The 18,529-nt window shown below is 37.2% G+C and overlaps 1 protein-coding gene across 4 annotated transcripts in view; it reads right to left on the bottom strand.

The window, feature by feature from the left end:
* LOC107083533 (ETS translocation variant 3-like protein) overlaps window positions 1-18,529 on the bottom strand; it is a 77,370-nt gene that overhangs the window by 4,530 nt on the left and 54,311 nt on the right. For 3 of the 4 annotated variants that reach the window (XM_015372845.1, XM_015372843.1, XM_015372846.1), the window contains 3 exons: window positions 9,545-9,618; window positions 8,710-8,944; window positions 5,261-5,447 (listed from right to left, as the gene is read on the bottom strand). In XM_015372845.1, coding sequence (XP_015228331.1) covers window positions 5,261-5,447; window positions 8,710-8,944; window positions 9,545-9,605 — 483 coding nt within the window. In that variant the 5' untranslated portion in view covers window positions 9,606-9,618. The remainder of the gene's footprint in view (window positions 1-5,260; window positions 5,448-8,709; window positions 8,945-9,544; window positions 9,619-18,529) is intronic. The other variant, XM_015372847.1, reaches the window with a different exon arrangement.

The following is an 18,529-nucleotide window of genomic DNA, read 5'->3' on the forward strand; positions in this document are numbered from 1 at the left end:
AAGTTTGAGTAAATACAAAAAAGATTTCATATGAGCATTGAGGATTAAAACCCTGATCAAAACACCCTTTCTCTATCTGAAAAGGAGTAGCTACATTTACCCTGTTGGCAATGACTGTTATTTAGGATTTACAAATGCTGATGAGTTATTCGTTCTACTTTGGCAAAACTTCTTCTTCTTTTTTTTTTTTGACTTTTTTTTTAATCAAAGTCACATGAAAGGATTGTGAGCATCAGGGATCTGTTTAAGGTTGCATCACAGCTTCTCATTTAATCTAATCTCAGTTATTCTTAGACCTTCATTTTGTTATCTGTGTGTTTGAGCTTAAGTCCAACAACTGATAGCCAGTGGCAGTTCCACAAAAATGATAATGCGGTGGCTAAAAACTAAGCTTCAAACTATAAGTAAATAAACTTGTGCAGCATCTGCATTTTCCAAGTAAACCACTGAAGATGGACGAGATTTCCATGAGGCCTTTTGATAAGAAAGCAACTGTCAAATTCATTAGTTACATGGAAGATTCCTGGATGCCTGCAAAGACAAAGTCTCCCATATAAAATCTAAAAAATGAATTAATAGAAGAGCAAGAATCCATTTTAGGCATCTTCATCTTCAGTGTATTGTGAATTGTTTGCTGTGTTGCCAGTTTTTGGAAGAACAATGTGCACCATTAGATCATTTTTTGATATCTCAAACTGTATCCTACCAAGAATAAAGTGTGAAATATGCCCCCTGCTCTCTTCCCCAATGCATCTCCTATCTTTCCACAGAGATGAAAGGCAGCGCTATAGGTAACCGCCTGGGACCTGGGGAGCCAGGAAACCTGTGGGAACCTGGCAATCCATAAGAATGCGCCGCTTTGCCGAATGGCAGCGTTCTGTGACAGGCATGGCCTCAGTCAATCTGTTTCCCCCCTCTTAGCCCCACCGCCTGAATGTATGTGACGTATTGTGATGAACGGTTGTACTGAAAGTAAAATGTCGATTGCAATGTAAATTGTAGTTGACAATAAAGACATTTTTGATTGATTGATTAATTGATTTGATTTGCCCATGTGCAAGCAGATATTCATTGCCTTAGAAAATAAAATTGTGGTACTTATTTCTAACCTTAAATTGCTAAAGAATGCTAAAACCACATATCATAGGAATTATTCAAGGAAATTTCTGAGAGAATTGGGCGTGTTTTACATTCTTTCCTTTAAATTGTTTTTCTGAAGTCATCAGCGGACTTGCTTAGAACAGTCAGGCTAAATATGATTACAGAGTATTTATCTGTAATTTTGAGGTGTCTTTCTTTAGATCAGGATCACCAACTTTTTTAAGACTGAGGGCTTCTTCATAGCTATACTGACCTATGAACTGACTGAATGATCTGTGAAGTGCCTTGGGATGACATATGTTGTGAATTGGTGCGATATACATAAATTGAATTGGAAAAGAGGAGTCATACATAAGGAAAACATTTTTATTGTTTCTTTTCATTTCCAATTCCTGTTAGATATTGTCATTTGGAGTTCTCTATAAATGCTTAAATACTCTATATGTTTAATATGATAAAAGGCTCTATAAATTATTTAAAAAAAAGAGAGCAATAGAATAAAATAAAATTTCAAACTCAGCCCACTGGTGAGTTGTTCTGTTTTTAAAAGACGCTGAGGGATCTGAATGTGGTCCTTAAGGGCCCATTGGAGCCCTCAAGAACTGCTTTGGTGACTGCTGCTTTTGATTATGCACTATATAGCATAAAATTACAATGAAAGGCAAACAGGAAACTCAAAATTACTAAATTTATTCAAGAATTCCAAACCCAAAAGAAATAACCGCCGGATATACAGCAGGTTCCCATTTCCGGTGAAGATTTGGGACAGACAAGTGATATAACAGAAAGTATATGAACGCATTTATTATCTCAGGAAATAAATTGTTAACCTTTTACACATGATGGTTTAATATGTTAATCATAATTAGGAAGAGAAAAAAACAAATTTCTGTCTTTTCTATATTGCACAATCAAAGGAGATCCAGGTGTATTTCTGTTTGCGGCTGCGCAAATGAGCTGATGGTACAGATCGTGCTTAACTGTATGGATCGGTTAGTGACAATACTAACTTTAAAAAGTCAAAGTACGACATTTTACATGATAGTATCACCACTGCCACCTTCTGGTCAGGAGGAAAACTGCATGTTACAGAGGTGGTGAACAACTTCCACATGGGAACAACGAATCACCAATGATTGGTTAAGGATGGCCAGGACTTTTTTCTAAAATGTGACAGTTTAATGACTTTTTGAATGGAGCGCACAATTTCCATAAAGGTTTACTTTTGTCTCATCAGTCCACACTATTTTTCCATTTGCCTTCATTTTTGTTAGCCGTTGCTTTAGTTTGAAACTCTCCAAGACGTGCCAGATTTACCAGGTTAACCGGCCAATCCCGAAGTTATCCCTCTGTGCCTCCCCTCTTCCTTTCCAGTAAACACCTACTCTCACTTTGGTTTAATGAACTCCCAAAACATTACAAATGACTTTGTAAATTTGCAAAGTGGATGCTATGGTTTTAATTTGTTTAGATAAGTCTACTTTATGCTGTAAGGGTGGTACTTTGAAAGGACATTCCTGATTCTTAATGTCTGGCAGTAACCAGACCAGGGTAAGGTTTGTGAAACTGAACAAATTTCCATTTACTCCATTTTTTTTCTAATTTTACAGTTAGTTTTATGGCCTGAAGCATTGTTGAGGAAAAAAAAAACATGCTTTCTGTTTTATTTAACAGTCATATACTACTTTGAATGATTCTATCTGATAATATACAATCCTGGAAAGGTATTGTAATATGCTAAACTGAGTAGATGAATTCCTATCCTCTCCTTCTGTGGCGTGCAGCGTAAAGTCATATGTTGACAGCTGCACCCTGCAGAGTGTGATGCAAACAGTGACACAGTCACAGCAAGGACAGGATAAAAGGGGGCGCACTGGGACTCACTGTAAAGAAGAATACAGAGGCTCCGAGTTTCAAAGACAGGAAAAGTACAGAGTCAAGTGGGGACCAGCGATTAAGATATTTGGGACCGAGAATGAATGACAAGGAAAGGATTGTGGGCCAGTTTGAGTAAAAGGACGCCTTCAGGAAGTAGGACAGCTGGTGTGAGTCAGTCTATTGTATATATTTTTTGTTTCACAGATGAGATTGAGTGGGAGACAAGTTAAAGTGTAACAGCTGAACCTTGGGAATCAAGGGACAAAGGTGGGATTCTTCTCTCTCGCTTTGCATAGCGCTGGATCGATAGTATCTGTCACCAAGTTTGAAAGTTGAGACTGTACTTCCAAGCTGGGAGATCTGCGTTGCTTAACAAACCGCATTAATGACCCACTATTGATCTGATCTGACACGACCCCCTTTACTTTCTTTTTTCTCTTTCTCCTATTTCTTTCATTTTCAGACGATGACAGATGGATACACCGTCGGAGACGGGGATGAGAGAAGGAGAGGGATAACATCTTCTTTTATTCTAAGGGCGAGATTAGACCGTCCTCCTGCTTGTGTCTCCTTCAGAGTCTGCCGCTCCTTATCCCATCTGAAGGATGGTGTAGACGAATGATGGAGGATTCTACCCCCAACTGTACTTTCAAGTTACCTTTGCCTTCTAGTTCTGATCTGACTACAATGCTAAACCTTATCTTATCTTGTTTTCAAATTTGCCATATAAATAAATCTATGCGGATATGTTGGAAGCACATCTTTGAATCTAGATATCTATATATATATATAGATATACATATCATATAGATAGATATACAGGTAAAGACAAAGCCTTTTAGAATAAAAATAATATTTCTCTATAGAGCTCTCAGATTTTAAGAGCTCATTGAGGTGTAAGCTACTATCCTCAGCATCAGGGATGATAAATATATGATTGGAGTGATAAGTGCTATCATTCTCTTGTGAAAATAAACTACAACATCTAAGAGGGACAGGAGGGAGCTTCGATTACCTGAATTGGATCACTGATTATAAAACAACAAGAAGCAGAAATAGATGTTTGCTTTTAGTGTACTTTTTTTCTTTCTTGTCCATTTGTTAGTTTTGATCTACCAGCATCTGAGTTCTGATTTGTCACTGAATACTTTTCTGTCCCTGTTCTATAAAAACGGTAGTGTTCATAAACATTTGTTTTACTCTAATGCGCTGAGGCACTCCAAAGTTGTGAACGAAAGCTATATAGACTTTCATTTTGGATTTCTTCAAGAATCAGGTTAGAAAACAGTGCAAGTATTAACTTTTTTTTAATCTTGTTTAAATATATCCTGCTTTTTTTTTCCCCAACAGACCAATACCCAATATGGATATATATTTTATAATCATATTTCCATGATTTAGCGCCCCAAAAATGATACTTTGTGTGTAGAGGATGGCAATGATCTAACAGTATGACCCATGCAATCCTTTGCTGGGAGGAGGCAATGATGCTCTGGATGTAGACAAGTTTTTAAGGAGATGTTCTTTCTCCTCAAGTTTTGGTGAAGACAGAAGATGCCAGATGAACTTCACAGATTCATTTGTGATGAATGATTTTGTTTTTATGATGCCTTTCATTATTCATCTAATTTGGGATACATTTTTCGAATTATCTTTTTTCCTTCCTATCACCCGGCCCTGCATATTCCAGCAAAAGAGAGAAGGAAATGATCATTTGAATTTTAAGTTACTTTCTAGAACAAAAAGCAGTGATCCGATCCATAATTGAGGAACTAGCTTTCATTTTTACTGAATATCATGCTGTATAATCTACACGTATCATTGAAAAAAATAAACTTGGGAAAAAAGGATAAACTTTTAATCAGTTGATACAATATTGTGAGATTTCAGTTTTTGGTTTTCATTCTGAGAAATTAGAGTTAGATTATTTAATTTATTTAGCATTTTTCCTTTTAAGGAAAGGATTAAACTGATCAGGGATAAATAATTAGAAATTACACATTTGTTTGATTTATTCATCAAGTCTTGCAACAATAACTTTTGGATCCAAGTTCAAATATTATCAGTTTATTAATAAATGAATCTCAATCTGAATTTAATTGTTTGTATTGTTTGATAAAGTTTGTTCAAATGGAAGATAAATTCATCTTCATTCATCTTTTTAGAAGATGATGGGATTGATTACGGCGCTGATCATTTCTGTGCATCCATGTTCTGTAGTTTATCAGCTGCTACTAACAAAAAGCATACAGTTAATCCCCTTCCCATCCCTTTATCCTACCGTTCGTACCTCTGGGCTGCAGTCCGGAGCAGCCGAGCCCCCGTTAAAGTGGTTCTGGGCCAAGAAGAAGGGCGAGTTAGCCATGTCCAGAATGGGGTAGTTAACCAGTACCACTTTACTGAAGTTAAACTTGTAGGTGAACCGTTTCCCTTTGGTTTTGTGCAAAATGCGCTTGTTATAGTAATACCTGCAGAGGAGGAGAGAGATGGGGAGAGGATATCGATGCAGGGATGGATGGAGAGGTGGAAAAGGATAAAGGAAAAAGGAAAAGGAGAGGGAAGGATTATCTTAATGCTCGCATCAAGGTTCTGTGTTTCCTCACTGTAAGCAAAGAATAAATAAACATCTTAGGTGCTGTGAGGCAAAGAGTTATGCTGATTTCCCACTGTTTTTATTCATCTCCTTCTTTCTTAAATCAATTCACGTCTCGCTGCCTTTATCAATGCAATGTGCTTTTTTGAGTAAATTTTTATTTAGTCTTTAGAAGACAAAGACCAGAAAAAGATCTAAATGCTAGATCCTTTTGAACTCCTGAGATAAAGTGCAGCCAGACTATTTCCTTTCATTTCAATGTTGCACTTAAAACAGACATTTTCAATGTTTTATGTGTGGAAAGTGGAGACTTTTCCAGGCCCAAATTCAAAGATTTGTCAATTATTTTTGAATAACAAATTATTTCTGAGGTTCAAGTATGAACATATGGATAATTTTCAATTATACACTGGAAAAAAGAAATAAGCATAAATGTCTTGATTTACATGTATTTACCCTTAATTTAAGTAGGTAAATGAGATAGTTTGCCAATGGAATGAGTATTTTCACTCTAAGAATAAGATAATTATATAATATGGACTGGAAACAAGACAATGCAATTGTTTTTTTCTTATTTTAAATGTAAATTGTCTGGTTCCATTGGCAAAATGTCTTCTATCTCCCCAATTCAAGAACAAATGCACTTATTTTAAGAAAAAAATTACTTATGTAGATTTCAATTTTTTGCAGTGTAATAGTTATCATGCTTTATACTAACAGCACCTATCACGACAGCCAACTATTTTCCAAAAAAATAAAAAACCCACACCTTTATTTTTGCTGCTCATACAACATCAATAGCCAAGTCAATGCAGACCAACAAACTTTTCTGTCTCTGCAGAAATCTATCTTAGCATTTCTAAACACGCTGTTACTGAGTACCACAGGATTTCTCAAGTCTGTTTTGTACTATACCATGGCACCAGTTTTGAATAAATCAAAAACCTCCACAAAAAGATTTGTATATACCCTGTGTATGCAAATGACAATAAAAGTTGACTAAGACTAAGTCTAATTCTAAGTGTATAGGATAATTCGTTTTAAGACAAAAGCAAAGAACTGATTATGTAAAATTACATTTAAGTCTTGATGTCGACAACCATGTTTAGAATCAGAAAAAAAGCAACAGCTATGGGTTTTTAAAATTAAAAAAAAAGTTATATCTATTCAAATACCAAGGGGAAATATATGTTTTTTTTATTTGTTTTTTTTTTTTCTCTGTACTTGTCAAACCACTTAAGTGAAGATTTTTATTTTTTTAGGGTGTTTTAAAGGCTTGTTAAAGGTCTTTTCTGTTTTATATTTTTTCCACGACTGTTGCATGTTTGGAGAGTTATAAATAATTGGATTACAATTTTTTTTTACAGTTTATTAACAGTTATACCTAAAATGATTCATAACTCTGACAGATTTAGGTATAAAGTTATGTTTTAGTTTGACGCACGTGCTTCCTCTGACTAGAATTAAATAATGTTTCAATTTGGCCTTGTTAGAGACCTCAGTTGAATCGGAAAGAAAATGTGGAGCGAAGTAAAGATTACGGTGATGCCAAGACGTTATTTGAACCTCAAGGACTTGGAGTTTATCGCCAAAGATAAAATGCTTAAAATATCAATAGAGTGATGCAAAATACTAATCAACAGATATAAGGAAGATCAGATTGCTGAACTAATAATACAGACTGTAACACAATGCCTTTTGCAAATAGTATATATTATCTTTTATTAAAAACATGATAAATACCGGTATATAATTTTAAATCAGTATCAACTTTGTCTTTATTATCAATAATGTTCTTGGGTAAAAAACATTTTTACCTGATTTTTTTTTTTTTTTTTTTTTTTTTATTGGAATCCACTGTTGAGGATTGCTTTGGTTGTAAAGACATTTAAAAATCTTTCTCAATTTTTTATTCCAAGCAAATTTATTCTTTAAAAAAACTGTTAAGAAACAACCTTTTCACATGAAATATTTTGTTTAGTAGAATATGCCATTTTTAGAGTAAACGTTATCATATGAAGTGGGAAACAAATCTTAATCTGAATGTGTACTTCGAACACTGTTAGTGTCTAACACTACTGTGCGTATTCACAAGAAACCAAGAAGCTGTCAGCATTTCCAACAGAGAATCGGATAGTGAAATAGGTGACACAACAACAACAGTAGTCACCATGGTAGCGACCTTCGGTGTCTCCCCACGGGCATGTCAAGCCCTCGTCATGCCAGTTTCCTTTACCACCCACAGAGGTGTCACAATATACTGTCTGCCAGGATGCTAAGCTGATCAACGCTAAGAGGGTGGGAGCCATCTGGCTCAGGTGAAGGAGGTGAAATATTAGGGTTGAAAACAGGATTAGATGGGGTCTGTCACGAAATAGCTGATGAGTTATCGCGAGATTCAGAAAAATCTCAAAAGAACTCTAAAAAAAAAAAAAATAAAAAAAATCACATTTAGAGTCTATAACCCAGCCTCAGCTTATTAAACCTGACTACAAAGCTCCTCATTATGCAGACCCACTCTATCAACAAACAGAGCAGAATGTTCATATCAGCATGTATTCACAGAGGCTGATCCCCGGTGCAATGATGTGTACATGTTTTGCTTTGCGTGGCAATTGTGCCTTGGCCCCTAATTGAGCAATTAAGTGAGGCTAATTAAGAAGGCTAATTGTGGCCCCAGCCAATTCATAACAATTAGACTCTGACGACAGCCCCCATTAACAAGGGGCCAAAGGAAAGCAGGAGGGGGGGGGCCGTTATGCAGGGGGGGTGAAACAAGTCGGGTCGGTGAACGTTAGCGCGATAAAACTGTGAGTGATGGGGGGGTGTAAACTGCTCCTTCAGTTTGGAGCTGAGTGCTTTCACTAGTCCAAGCAATTTTCACACTGCGGCTGAATTTTGAAATCCCTATTGAATTTTTTATTTGGCAGCTCAATGGTGAACTTTCCATTAGGATGTCGGCTGATAAGGAGAAATTGAGGATATTGACATTCCCCTGGAGAAGTCTCGCCTTTATCTTTCTATTTTTACTGACATGAAAAAGAGAGGAGTTAAGTGAGGATTAAGTTTGGAGAGAGTAAACAAATAATGTAAACTGAGGGAGGGTTGTGGGATAAACCTATCTGATAGAGACGTACCGCAGCGCCCGGCTCAGTTTGTCATAGTTCATGTGAGGCTTGCACTTTCTTATCCCCCACAGCCGCGCCACCTCATCTGGGTCCTTGATGACAAACTCCCCGTAGTCTCCCTGCCAGGCGATCACGCCCTGATACTCCTCCTTCTGTAGCAGCTCCAGGATGAAGTGCCACAGCTGGATCTGCCTGGATCCTGGGCTTGATTCCGGCTTGTAGGCCCAGTCTGGGAAGGCAAAACCTTTACAGCAAGAAAGAAGGGGGGGAGATGGGGTGTCAAACACAACAACAAAGGAGGAGAAGGTTAAGGCCTGTCGTTTGTCCCGCTGCTCGCTAGGGGGGGATTGCTGTCTGAATGACTGATGAGTGATGGAGCTGAGGGATGATGTGTTTAATATCACAGCACGTGCCTTGAGCAATGTTAGTCTGTGCTAATGCCCTCTAGCCTCAACAGATTGGTCAGTAGGATGATGACAGCTCGCTGGGGGAGATCTGGTTGATGTTGCCTGGGCCTGAATTTTAACAGCGAACTACATTCACATCATATAAGACTCTGTTTCAGCCCATAGTTATCTGGCTCTAAGTAGCCTTGGAAAAAACACAAGTAGAGCCAATTAGCACCACAGTCTCCAGCATTGCTGAGGACTTTTCTTTTTTTAATAAAAAACAGAATTCTTAGCATAACTTTGACCAAGAGTTTTAGGATGGTTATGAGCCAAAATTTGACTAGTGTGTTTTCCTCTAAGTATTTGAGCAATTATAAAAAAAAAACAACAAAAACAGTTTGCACCAAAGTAAAAAGAGAGGTATTGTTTACATTTAGCTAACTGGAATCACTCACCTGGGGTCCAGAGGGCGGGCACAGGGGGGATCAGCAGATCGCTGACGCAGTTGCAGTCCATGCCTCTACAAAACCTGAAACAATAACAACAATTAAACTTTGTTTTTTTATCTTCTCCAGATGGAACCAAAGGAATAGGAGAGAAGATCCACTCTTAGTAAAGTTTACGCCAGTCAAGCTGAGGTTGAAGAGCGTAAACTTTGCTAAAAAAATAAGATATTGCGTAAGGGCGTAAGGAGCACTGAAAGTTGAGAACGGCACCTTAAAATCGATGAGAAATACAGCAAGGTTATGTTTCATATGTCTTTGGTGGAGATAAGGTGTTTGATGGATGTGATCTTGTACAGCCACCTGAGGCAGTGTCTGATGCAATGTGGTGGACATCCCTATAGTGCATTTCTAACTCTAGGAATTAAACAGACTTTTGAAAAAGCATCCAAAAAGCCACTGAAGCGTGCTATGTTAAAATATACATATAAATATATTCCTTAAATATATATTTAAAATCTTTGGTTTGTTCTCTCTGTGTTTTTAAAAGTCACAGTGCAATTTAAGTTGTGAAACATGAAACCTAAAGAACAGGTTAATTTTCTCTTATGATTTATAGGTAGGTTTGGGGTGAATTTATGATGGTTTGAGGGTTAAAACATTCATCATCTAAAGCAAAGTTTTCCAAATCTTCTTAATGTAGTCTCTGACCCAAAGAAATAGGTTGACTCATGACCCAAACTATCGCTTGAGTACACCAAATTTTCTACAAAATCATTAAACCACCAGTGTATTAATATTACAAACAACCTCAACAACCATAGTACCGGTAGTTGGTTTCTTCTATTTCTAAGTGACATTTTATGCCTTTAAGCACTTTAAGATAAACACTTATTGCTAAGATTACTTTCTGTAGCTGATCTCAAAACCCCATATTGGTTTTAAAAGGTGGGGACACATTATAAAACGCTGGTTATAATATAAAGTATCCAGAAAAAGGAACACAATAAATAAGCCTTGGATGAAGTTCTAGATAGAAATATATTAGTGCAAGATAGCAGCATTGAATGGAGGAGTGTTCCCTTCATGGCCACCTGAAGGCCGGGTTTTACAGTCCAGATAGGCACTTGAGGAAGGTAGTGGCGACATTATAATTTGGGATGGAAAGATGGCCGGGGTAAAATACAAGGCTATTCTGGAAGGAAACATGTCAGAAGTCTTGAATCTTAAGAGCAGGTTCACCTTCCAGGAGAGCAACAGCCATGATTCAGTCTGACTGAGTGTGAGCTATTCTTTTGGTGAGCTGGTAGAGACATACATCAGATTTTTAGTTGTTTTAGACAAAAAGTCCCTTCATATCTGAAAGTTATTTTACAGCATATCAAACTTTGCAAGGTAAATGGGGCTGATTCAGCATCTAATGGGTACAGAGCATGTAGAATAACTTTAATTGCTCTTTTTCTCGTGTGGTGCTCATATTAGGGTCACTCAGCCAGTATTTTTGGGTGTGACGGACGTGCTGCTTTTTCTTCTTTAAAATCCAACAAAGGTGAACAATTTTACATAAAAAATATAACACAGATGTTCAGTTAAATTAGATAAATGTAAACAGCATACTTATTGTCATAAGTATTTTTTTACTCTTTAAAAAGAATTTACAATGTCGTTTCTGTAGCAATTCTTTTTTTAAATCTTGATTTGATAAGAAAAAAACGGAAAAAAGTTTCTGTCAGAGTTTTAAACAATCATGGAGTGTTGTTTCAATAAAAAAAGAAGAAACAAACCTTCCCGAACAGAATTGAACAAAATATGATGAATTTCTACTGATTTCTACCTAATGAATTTCAGCATCAACAAGAAAAGCCTTTTTATTGAAATTGATGTGTATTCAAATTAGAAGAGTTCACACAAAACTGTAGCAACAAGAAGAAAAGAAAAAAATGCATCAATGAAAACAAATAAAGTCTTGCAAAAAACAAAACAAAAAATGTTATAAAAATTAAAACCCAATATGCCTCCAAACAAGCAAAAAGTAAAATGTTATCAAATGTCTTTTATCCAAAACGCCCACATTTTCTTACCAGTCAATGATATGGACCTAATCAGACCTAAATATTAAAAATCTACAGAAAACATTTTGGATTTCCACTCAGTAGCATCCTCTCATCCTGTTTATACAATCTAAGGAGCATAATGAAAGCATCTGTTGACAGGAAGGAAGTTTTAGTGTTTCCATGAGGCCTGGATCAGGTTTGGATGTGTCGGTTTGGTTTGGGCGGTTCTATAAAACTCAGACAGAAGAAATGAACCAACTGCCTCGCTGGTATCTTTAACACTGCCCTTTCTATGTTTCATTCCTTTTCTCTTCTCTTTGCTCTCTCTGCCTCTATTTAATTATGCTCTGTGAATTTTGGATTTTCCCTCCAGCATTGAAATGGAACGTGAATTATTAAGGTGTGTTTGTATAAATTATTATTGCTAACTCCAGGCATTTTTCACTCCCTCTCTCTCTCTCTCTCTCTCTCTCTCTCTCTCTCTCTCTCTCTCTCTCAGCCCTCTATCAGCGCTCGCCCTGATTCTGTAGCCGTTGGATGGCGGCCCCATTCACCCTTCTTCTTCTGCTCCTCAACCTTTCTTGTTTCTCAGTTCCTTTTGTCCACAACTTTTTTTTCGCTCATGCCTTTTATTTGTTCTTATCATTCTTTTTTTTTTCTCTCTGTAATGTTACATGCACTTTAAAATAAAACTAACAACTTGTTTTGCATATGATGTCATGCAAAATATAAAATCTCCTTAACCTATCACACAAACACTTCTTTCTGATTAAATCAATCTGAATGAAAAGTCGGATCCTTAAAAAAATTGGAGATTCTTTGTGTTGGAGGTAGTAATCTATACGTTTCCTGGTCCCTGTGGGCTACAGGTCATCAATACTGCATCATCTCTTTCATTTACCATATTCACATGGTCTACAGCATGTATAGACTCGTCTCCTCTGAGGGCCATATGCATGTGCTCCTATCAGTAGGGGGCCTCTCCAGCAACCTCTCCAACCACCTACGCACCACCTCAGATCCATACCCATCCACATTTTTTTTCTTTTTTTTTTTATTCTCCATCCTCCAGCATATCTATACAGGTGACTCCTCCTTTCCTGTTTCCCACCTCCTTCCTTTTCACACACACCTATCCACTGTCATCCCTTACCTCCCTCCCTCCTGCCCCACCCACCTCCTTTTCGCACCTACTCTGTGTGTTTTGCTTCGGCGCGGTAATTTTCCGTTTGATTTTGGAGGTAATGCATTTTTTACAAATCAAAGAGGAAACCAGCCTGCCCCTACCTCCTCCTTCTCCTCCTCCTTCGTCTCTCCATCTCTACCTCCCTCTCTCATTCTTTTTTTTTTTTTCTTGCCCAGTCTCCTGTTCTTGCCCCTATCGGCCCCCCAGGCCAGAGAGGAGATAAAGGAGCCCCCATCATTTCCTTGTTAGTTTTGATTTGGGCAGCACAGGGCTTTCAAGTTCCCCCCATCACCCCCAGAAACATTATAACTAGCAGCCCAGGGAATACAGTTCCTCGTACACACACACAGTTGCACACGCATACACAAACTGTCAGATCCAGGCCCTTGCAGACTGTAATGGATTGCACAGTCTCAAACAGATCCTGCCAAAATGTACGAGTATCCAGGTAGCCGTCGCATGCACACAGTGGGAAGCAGTGCACAAAAATAAGACATGGAGCCCATAGATATTGACTGAATCAATACTGACACACTAACACACATCTCACTGAGCAGAACGTGAGAATCCACTTTGTTTATTGTGCTGATTGTACGAATAGATGGGGGCAGACACACAAAAAGACTCAAAGCACTTTGGTTTGCACAAAGCAGCAATGGAAACAACTTGCAAAAACAAAAGACCTCTTCCACACAAAAGGTCGCCAATAAGCTAAGCAAGGATGATGGATCACAAAGTTAGAAGCATCTCAATATACACAAAAGAGACACAGGATTACTGTAAACCTTTAGATATCGACTTAGAAAAAACAAAACAACTTGTAATTTTTATCAATTAGAGCAAACATAGAGGCCTGTGCTGGTTTTATCAAACGGACCATCACTACTGATGACCCTCTGGTTTGCTGATGAGTCGCAGGTTTATGTAACCTGACTTGCAGCACTGTGTGTTTGGCATGGGGAAACATAAGAGTTTAATAATAAAGAAAACTCGGAGGCTCATGATTAGGAGGTTTAAGACCATGGCTGTGTCCCGACATCTGCCCTTATCACTATATAGGGCGCAATATAATGTTTACACCATTTTAAATGAGTGTCCATACATCTAGTGGATGAAACAATAGTGGACTCAAAATTTCCCACAATGGAAATGTGGTGATCATCCATTCTCACTAGATGAGCAGATATATGCTGGAATGCTTTTCATGGAGAGCTCTCCTCTCAAAGCATTATGGGATTTGTTATCACATCGGCCTGCTGTCACCATAGGCTGCCGCTATCTGACATCGGCGACAAATAACAAAGATGGCGCAGGCACCGCGCAGTGGAGGAGGGGTTTTCGACTAACGGGGAGCAAAAAGAAGTGAACATCTGTCTGAACGGTGAGTTCACTGAGTTCACTATAAAGTCCACAATGAAGTCCCCACTCTATTTAATGATTGAGGGATTTACGAGTTTGGGAGGACATTCAAACACAGCCCATCTGTCTGCTTTGGTGCCATTTTAAAAGACAATATGAAATGGAAAGAATTATTCATGTTTTTATGAAAAAGCAACTTGTTTGAATGTTTCACTAATTCTAGCAAACAGACAAAAGTTTATTATGACTCTCCATCATGATGGATGGATGGATGGATGGATGGATGGATGGATGGATGGATGGATGGATGGATGGATGGATGGATGGATGGATGGATGGATGGATGGACAAAGGCATGCTGCATTAACTATTGCTAAACTTCACATTGATGAGATGAGTTGAGGAACAGTAAAAAAAAAAACAATATCTGCTAAGAATAAAATCCTTGATGTTAGATTGCTTTCATATTCTTATAGATAATTAGACATTCACTAGTGCATCTTTTGTTCACTGAAAAAATTATTCATGAATTTTTTGCATCTACTTAAGCATATGAATTTAATTTACTCCAATTTTTTTATGTAATACAATAACATGAAACATCTGTGTTAAAGTAACTTAATATGCTTAAATAGATGTCTAAACATCCTCTATTTTCTTGTATGTGCAATTTTTCCTGCTACTGGAAATACAATTTCCCGAAGGGAGTAATCCCAAGGGATTAATAAAGTCAAGTCTAAGTCTAAGTCTAAGTCTAAGATGAAAGAAAAAATGCATGAATTACTTTGGGTCTGATTGCCTTAAAGTCTCAGGGCAATGTATTGTCCTTAATGGTTAAGGAGTTATTTTATTAAGAAAACTAAGACAACTTGAGTTAGAGATGTCTCTAAATATACAATAAATTCAGGTGTTAATTATAGAAAAGGATATCATGTAACATATGTAAGAAATAATAACATTTTATTGCTGGGATGTTTCATTACAACAGGGTTTAAAGGACGATCATTATTTCAAACTGTTTAATTTTAAATAGATGCTCCAAACAAAGAGAGATTTTATTTAAGTCATTGGAACATAAACTGTAATATGTATACTAGCAAAATTGACCCCACATCATAATGCTGCCCCCACCATGTTCTACTGTGGGGATGTTGTGTTCAGGTTTGTACGCATGTTAATTCTAAAAGCTGATTTTTAGAAAGCTTTACAATTATGTCTCGAATATTAGATGCTTGTAAAATCTGTGAATTAAATAATTTACTCTAATATCATATAGCATTGAATTAAAAATGAAAAATTTCCGTGATTTTCATTGAAGCATAACTGAACGTTTCAGCTGGCTAAACTTTTCTAATTTAAATAAATACGATCTGAAAAATATATACATTTTAGATAAAAAACATACCTTTGGCGCAACATTTTTAAGCGCCCCCATTGAGTGGTGAAACAGTTGTCTGCAAAGTTAGGTCTGAAGGTTCGAACCTGTAGATTCAGACCTAAAAGCAATTCACTGATCCATTTTAAAATAACAATCTAATTGGTTTAAAAGGAAAATTATTGAACACAATCTTGGATTCAATAAAGTGGAAAGTGTGTTATAATTAAAGACCAACAATACAACCCTTATATCTAAAGCAATCTCTCCAGATAATGATGACAGGTTCTGGAAGCATGCAGGTCTGGGTCTCTCTTAAGAGCTGCTGTACTTTGTGCAGCTGAGGTTAGTAGGCCACCGCCAAGCACATAAAGGGAACAATGTGAGGAGCATACTGTAACTCTGTTTTGAAATTCTGAAGAGTGACTGGGGTAGAGCAGAGAAAAGGGGGGCAACTTGACATTCAGGCAACATTACGTCTCCAGTGCTGTCTAAAGAAGGAAAGAGTGACGGGTCGCGATATAAAAAGATAGAAAACTGTGCAAAGCATGAAGAGTCTGGCCTCTCTCGCTTTCTTTTTCCAAGAGATGAAACAGACTCTGTACATCTGTCTCATCTTCCCCTTTTTTTTTCTTCGGTTGCCCCTGAAAAAGGCCCGACTGAACCCTCTCCCTCTCAATTCCTCTCTCCCGCTTTCTCCCCTCTCTCTGTTCCTCTCCCTGGTTAGCTCTGACACACTGGTCAGCCTCGGGGTGGAAGAACAGAGGGACTCTACTATGGGTTTGTTACAGGAGATGGAGAGAAGGAGATACGAGGCTAGAGACAGAAGACAGAAAGAGGAGGAGGAGGAGGAAGAAGAGGAGGAAAGGGATTGGCCAGGGAAAAGGGATAGTCTATCCAAACGCAAGAGAAATAGTCTAAGCTGCAAATCCAGCAGCACATCGTTCTAATTTCTCTCATTTTGCTGAAAATGTGCAGATATGCTAGAGATGTATGTATCCTATTATTATAGATTTTCTATGTATGCTATACCATCAGGGCTTTTTCTAAAACTAGGTATAAATATGATTATTTTTCACATTTCAAAATACATCTACGCCATCTATTTTAAGGAGAGTTTTTCAAACAGATAACAAAAAAGAACTTAATTCTACATGTCAGTGGATGACAAAATGAGACATACTTTCTAAAAAAATTAAAAACGATAAGCAAATACCATTAAATAAATTAAATAATTTCAAAAACAATACACTACTTTAATCCCATTTTTTATGGGAACTGTTTGAACATTAAGAATAACTTTTCTATCTTCTAAACACTCTAATCAGCAGAAATCGCAAAACTATTCAATAACAGTCAAGGTGCTCATCTATCAATTTATACAGCAACAAAACTTGCACATTATCACTCATTTGTAACATGAATCCATACACCGATCGCACTGTCATAAGAAAGGGAGAGGAATCAGTGCAGCTGGTGTAATGGGAACAGGCAGCACTGCAGCTCTGTCAGTGAATTTAACCAAGATGTATAGTTACAGGAGCACCAAAGCTCTCTGCCCTCGCTCCCACAGAGCGCACATTACTCCACACTGCAGGGGCAGAGCTAATAGTGAGTCCTTCACACTGAGACTGGCTATCATCTGACAGCAGTGCCCAGTCAGAACACCAGCCAGTGAAATTCACTTTGAAAGATACAGAACCACGGCATTTATGAGGATTGCCGGTGATTGTCAGGTTGCAGTTACGCCGTGTTTGTCTTTCATTTGTTTCTGCACTTGTCAAAAGGATAAGGAACACAAACAAAAAAAAGATTCCTAAATACTCAGCTTTGTTACGGTTGAAAGTTTTGACTTATCCAAGTGTAGAAGTTCCTTTTAATTTTTTTCTTCAAAAAAATAAAAAAAAGTTGGATTGTTTTTCTTTTAATTTAACAATTTTAATATTCTCCAAAAGGCTTTCAAGGGGTCTTTACTTTGGACAATGGCTGTTTTTTCATCTTCAGTCCAGTGCCTAATAATTTAGAGAGGAATGGCGTCTTTGTTTGTGTAGCCATTTAACTGTGATCTATGAGTAATGCAAACACCTGAGCAGCAGCAGAACCCAAAGATTGAATAAATGCTGTGTCCACATTGAGCAAAAAGCCCCTGCAGGAAATCAATTTTACATTGTGTCTTGAAGGGGTGTTATTGTACCCAAATAATTTGTCCTAACTTCTGTAAACAAATACTGCAGACGATTGCCTTTCAGAAACATGAACATCTTTTTAAGACTACGAAAACGACCCAAAACCTTATAAACACATTTTTTTTTTTTTTTTTTTTTACAAAAAATTGACTTACTAAGGGATGATGCATCTGTAAGATATCATGTGCTAGATTGTTTTCTTTTTTGCTTACAACAGTAGTTTATATGACATTGTCGTAACATGGTCATGACAGTAGAACCTCTAAAGATTGAACTGCATGCCTATTTCTGCCAGTTTTTTATAAATCTCTTGCATGCAGTTTTGTATACAAAACAAGGTTCAATTAACAATGGGGCCATAGGATTTTTTTTCCATTTAACTATGGATGCAATAGACTTCAAGCAAAGTTAGAGATAATTGTTGTTTTTTTATGTATAACTGTGTATAACTTTGCAATTCTAACATTTATTTTATATTAAAAAATGCACCTTCATCATAAACATGTGCTTCATTTTTCCTTTTATGGAGCTCAGTTCTCGACGTGGAAAATCAGCTTTGGTGGCTCAGACATTTAGAGAGAAACCATTTGATAGCCCATCAGAATCATTACAGTTCTTGGAGGATTCAAGGGATGTTTCCTTGGCCTGATCTCTAGTGTGTGAGATGAGTCTCTTATTGTCTGGTAATTTGAACAACTTCATACAAACTCAAACAAAACTTGACTAATAGGAAGGGAAATATAAAGAACATAAATCAGAAGCCTAAGTTCTTTGCAAATTAGATAAGGCAGTTTGGCTTTAGAGCTTTTATTTGACGCTATCATCTATCTATCTATC

This window comes from Cyprinodon variegatus, unplaced genomic scaffold (genome assembly GCF_000732505.1).
Source record: "Cyprinodon variegatus isolate N-32 unplaced genomic scaffold, C_variegatus-1.0 Scaffold77, whole genome shotgun sequence".
Classification (NCBI taxonomy): Eukaryota; Metazoa; Chordata; class Actinopteri; order Cyprinodontiformes; family Cyprinodontidae; genus Cyprinodon; species Cyprinodon variegatus.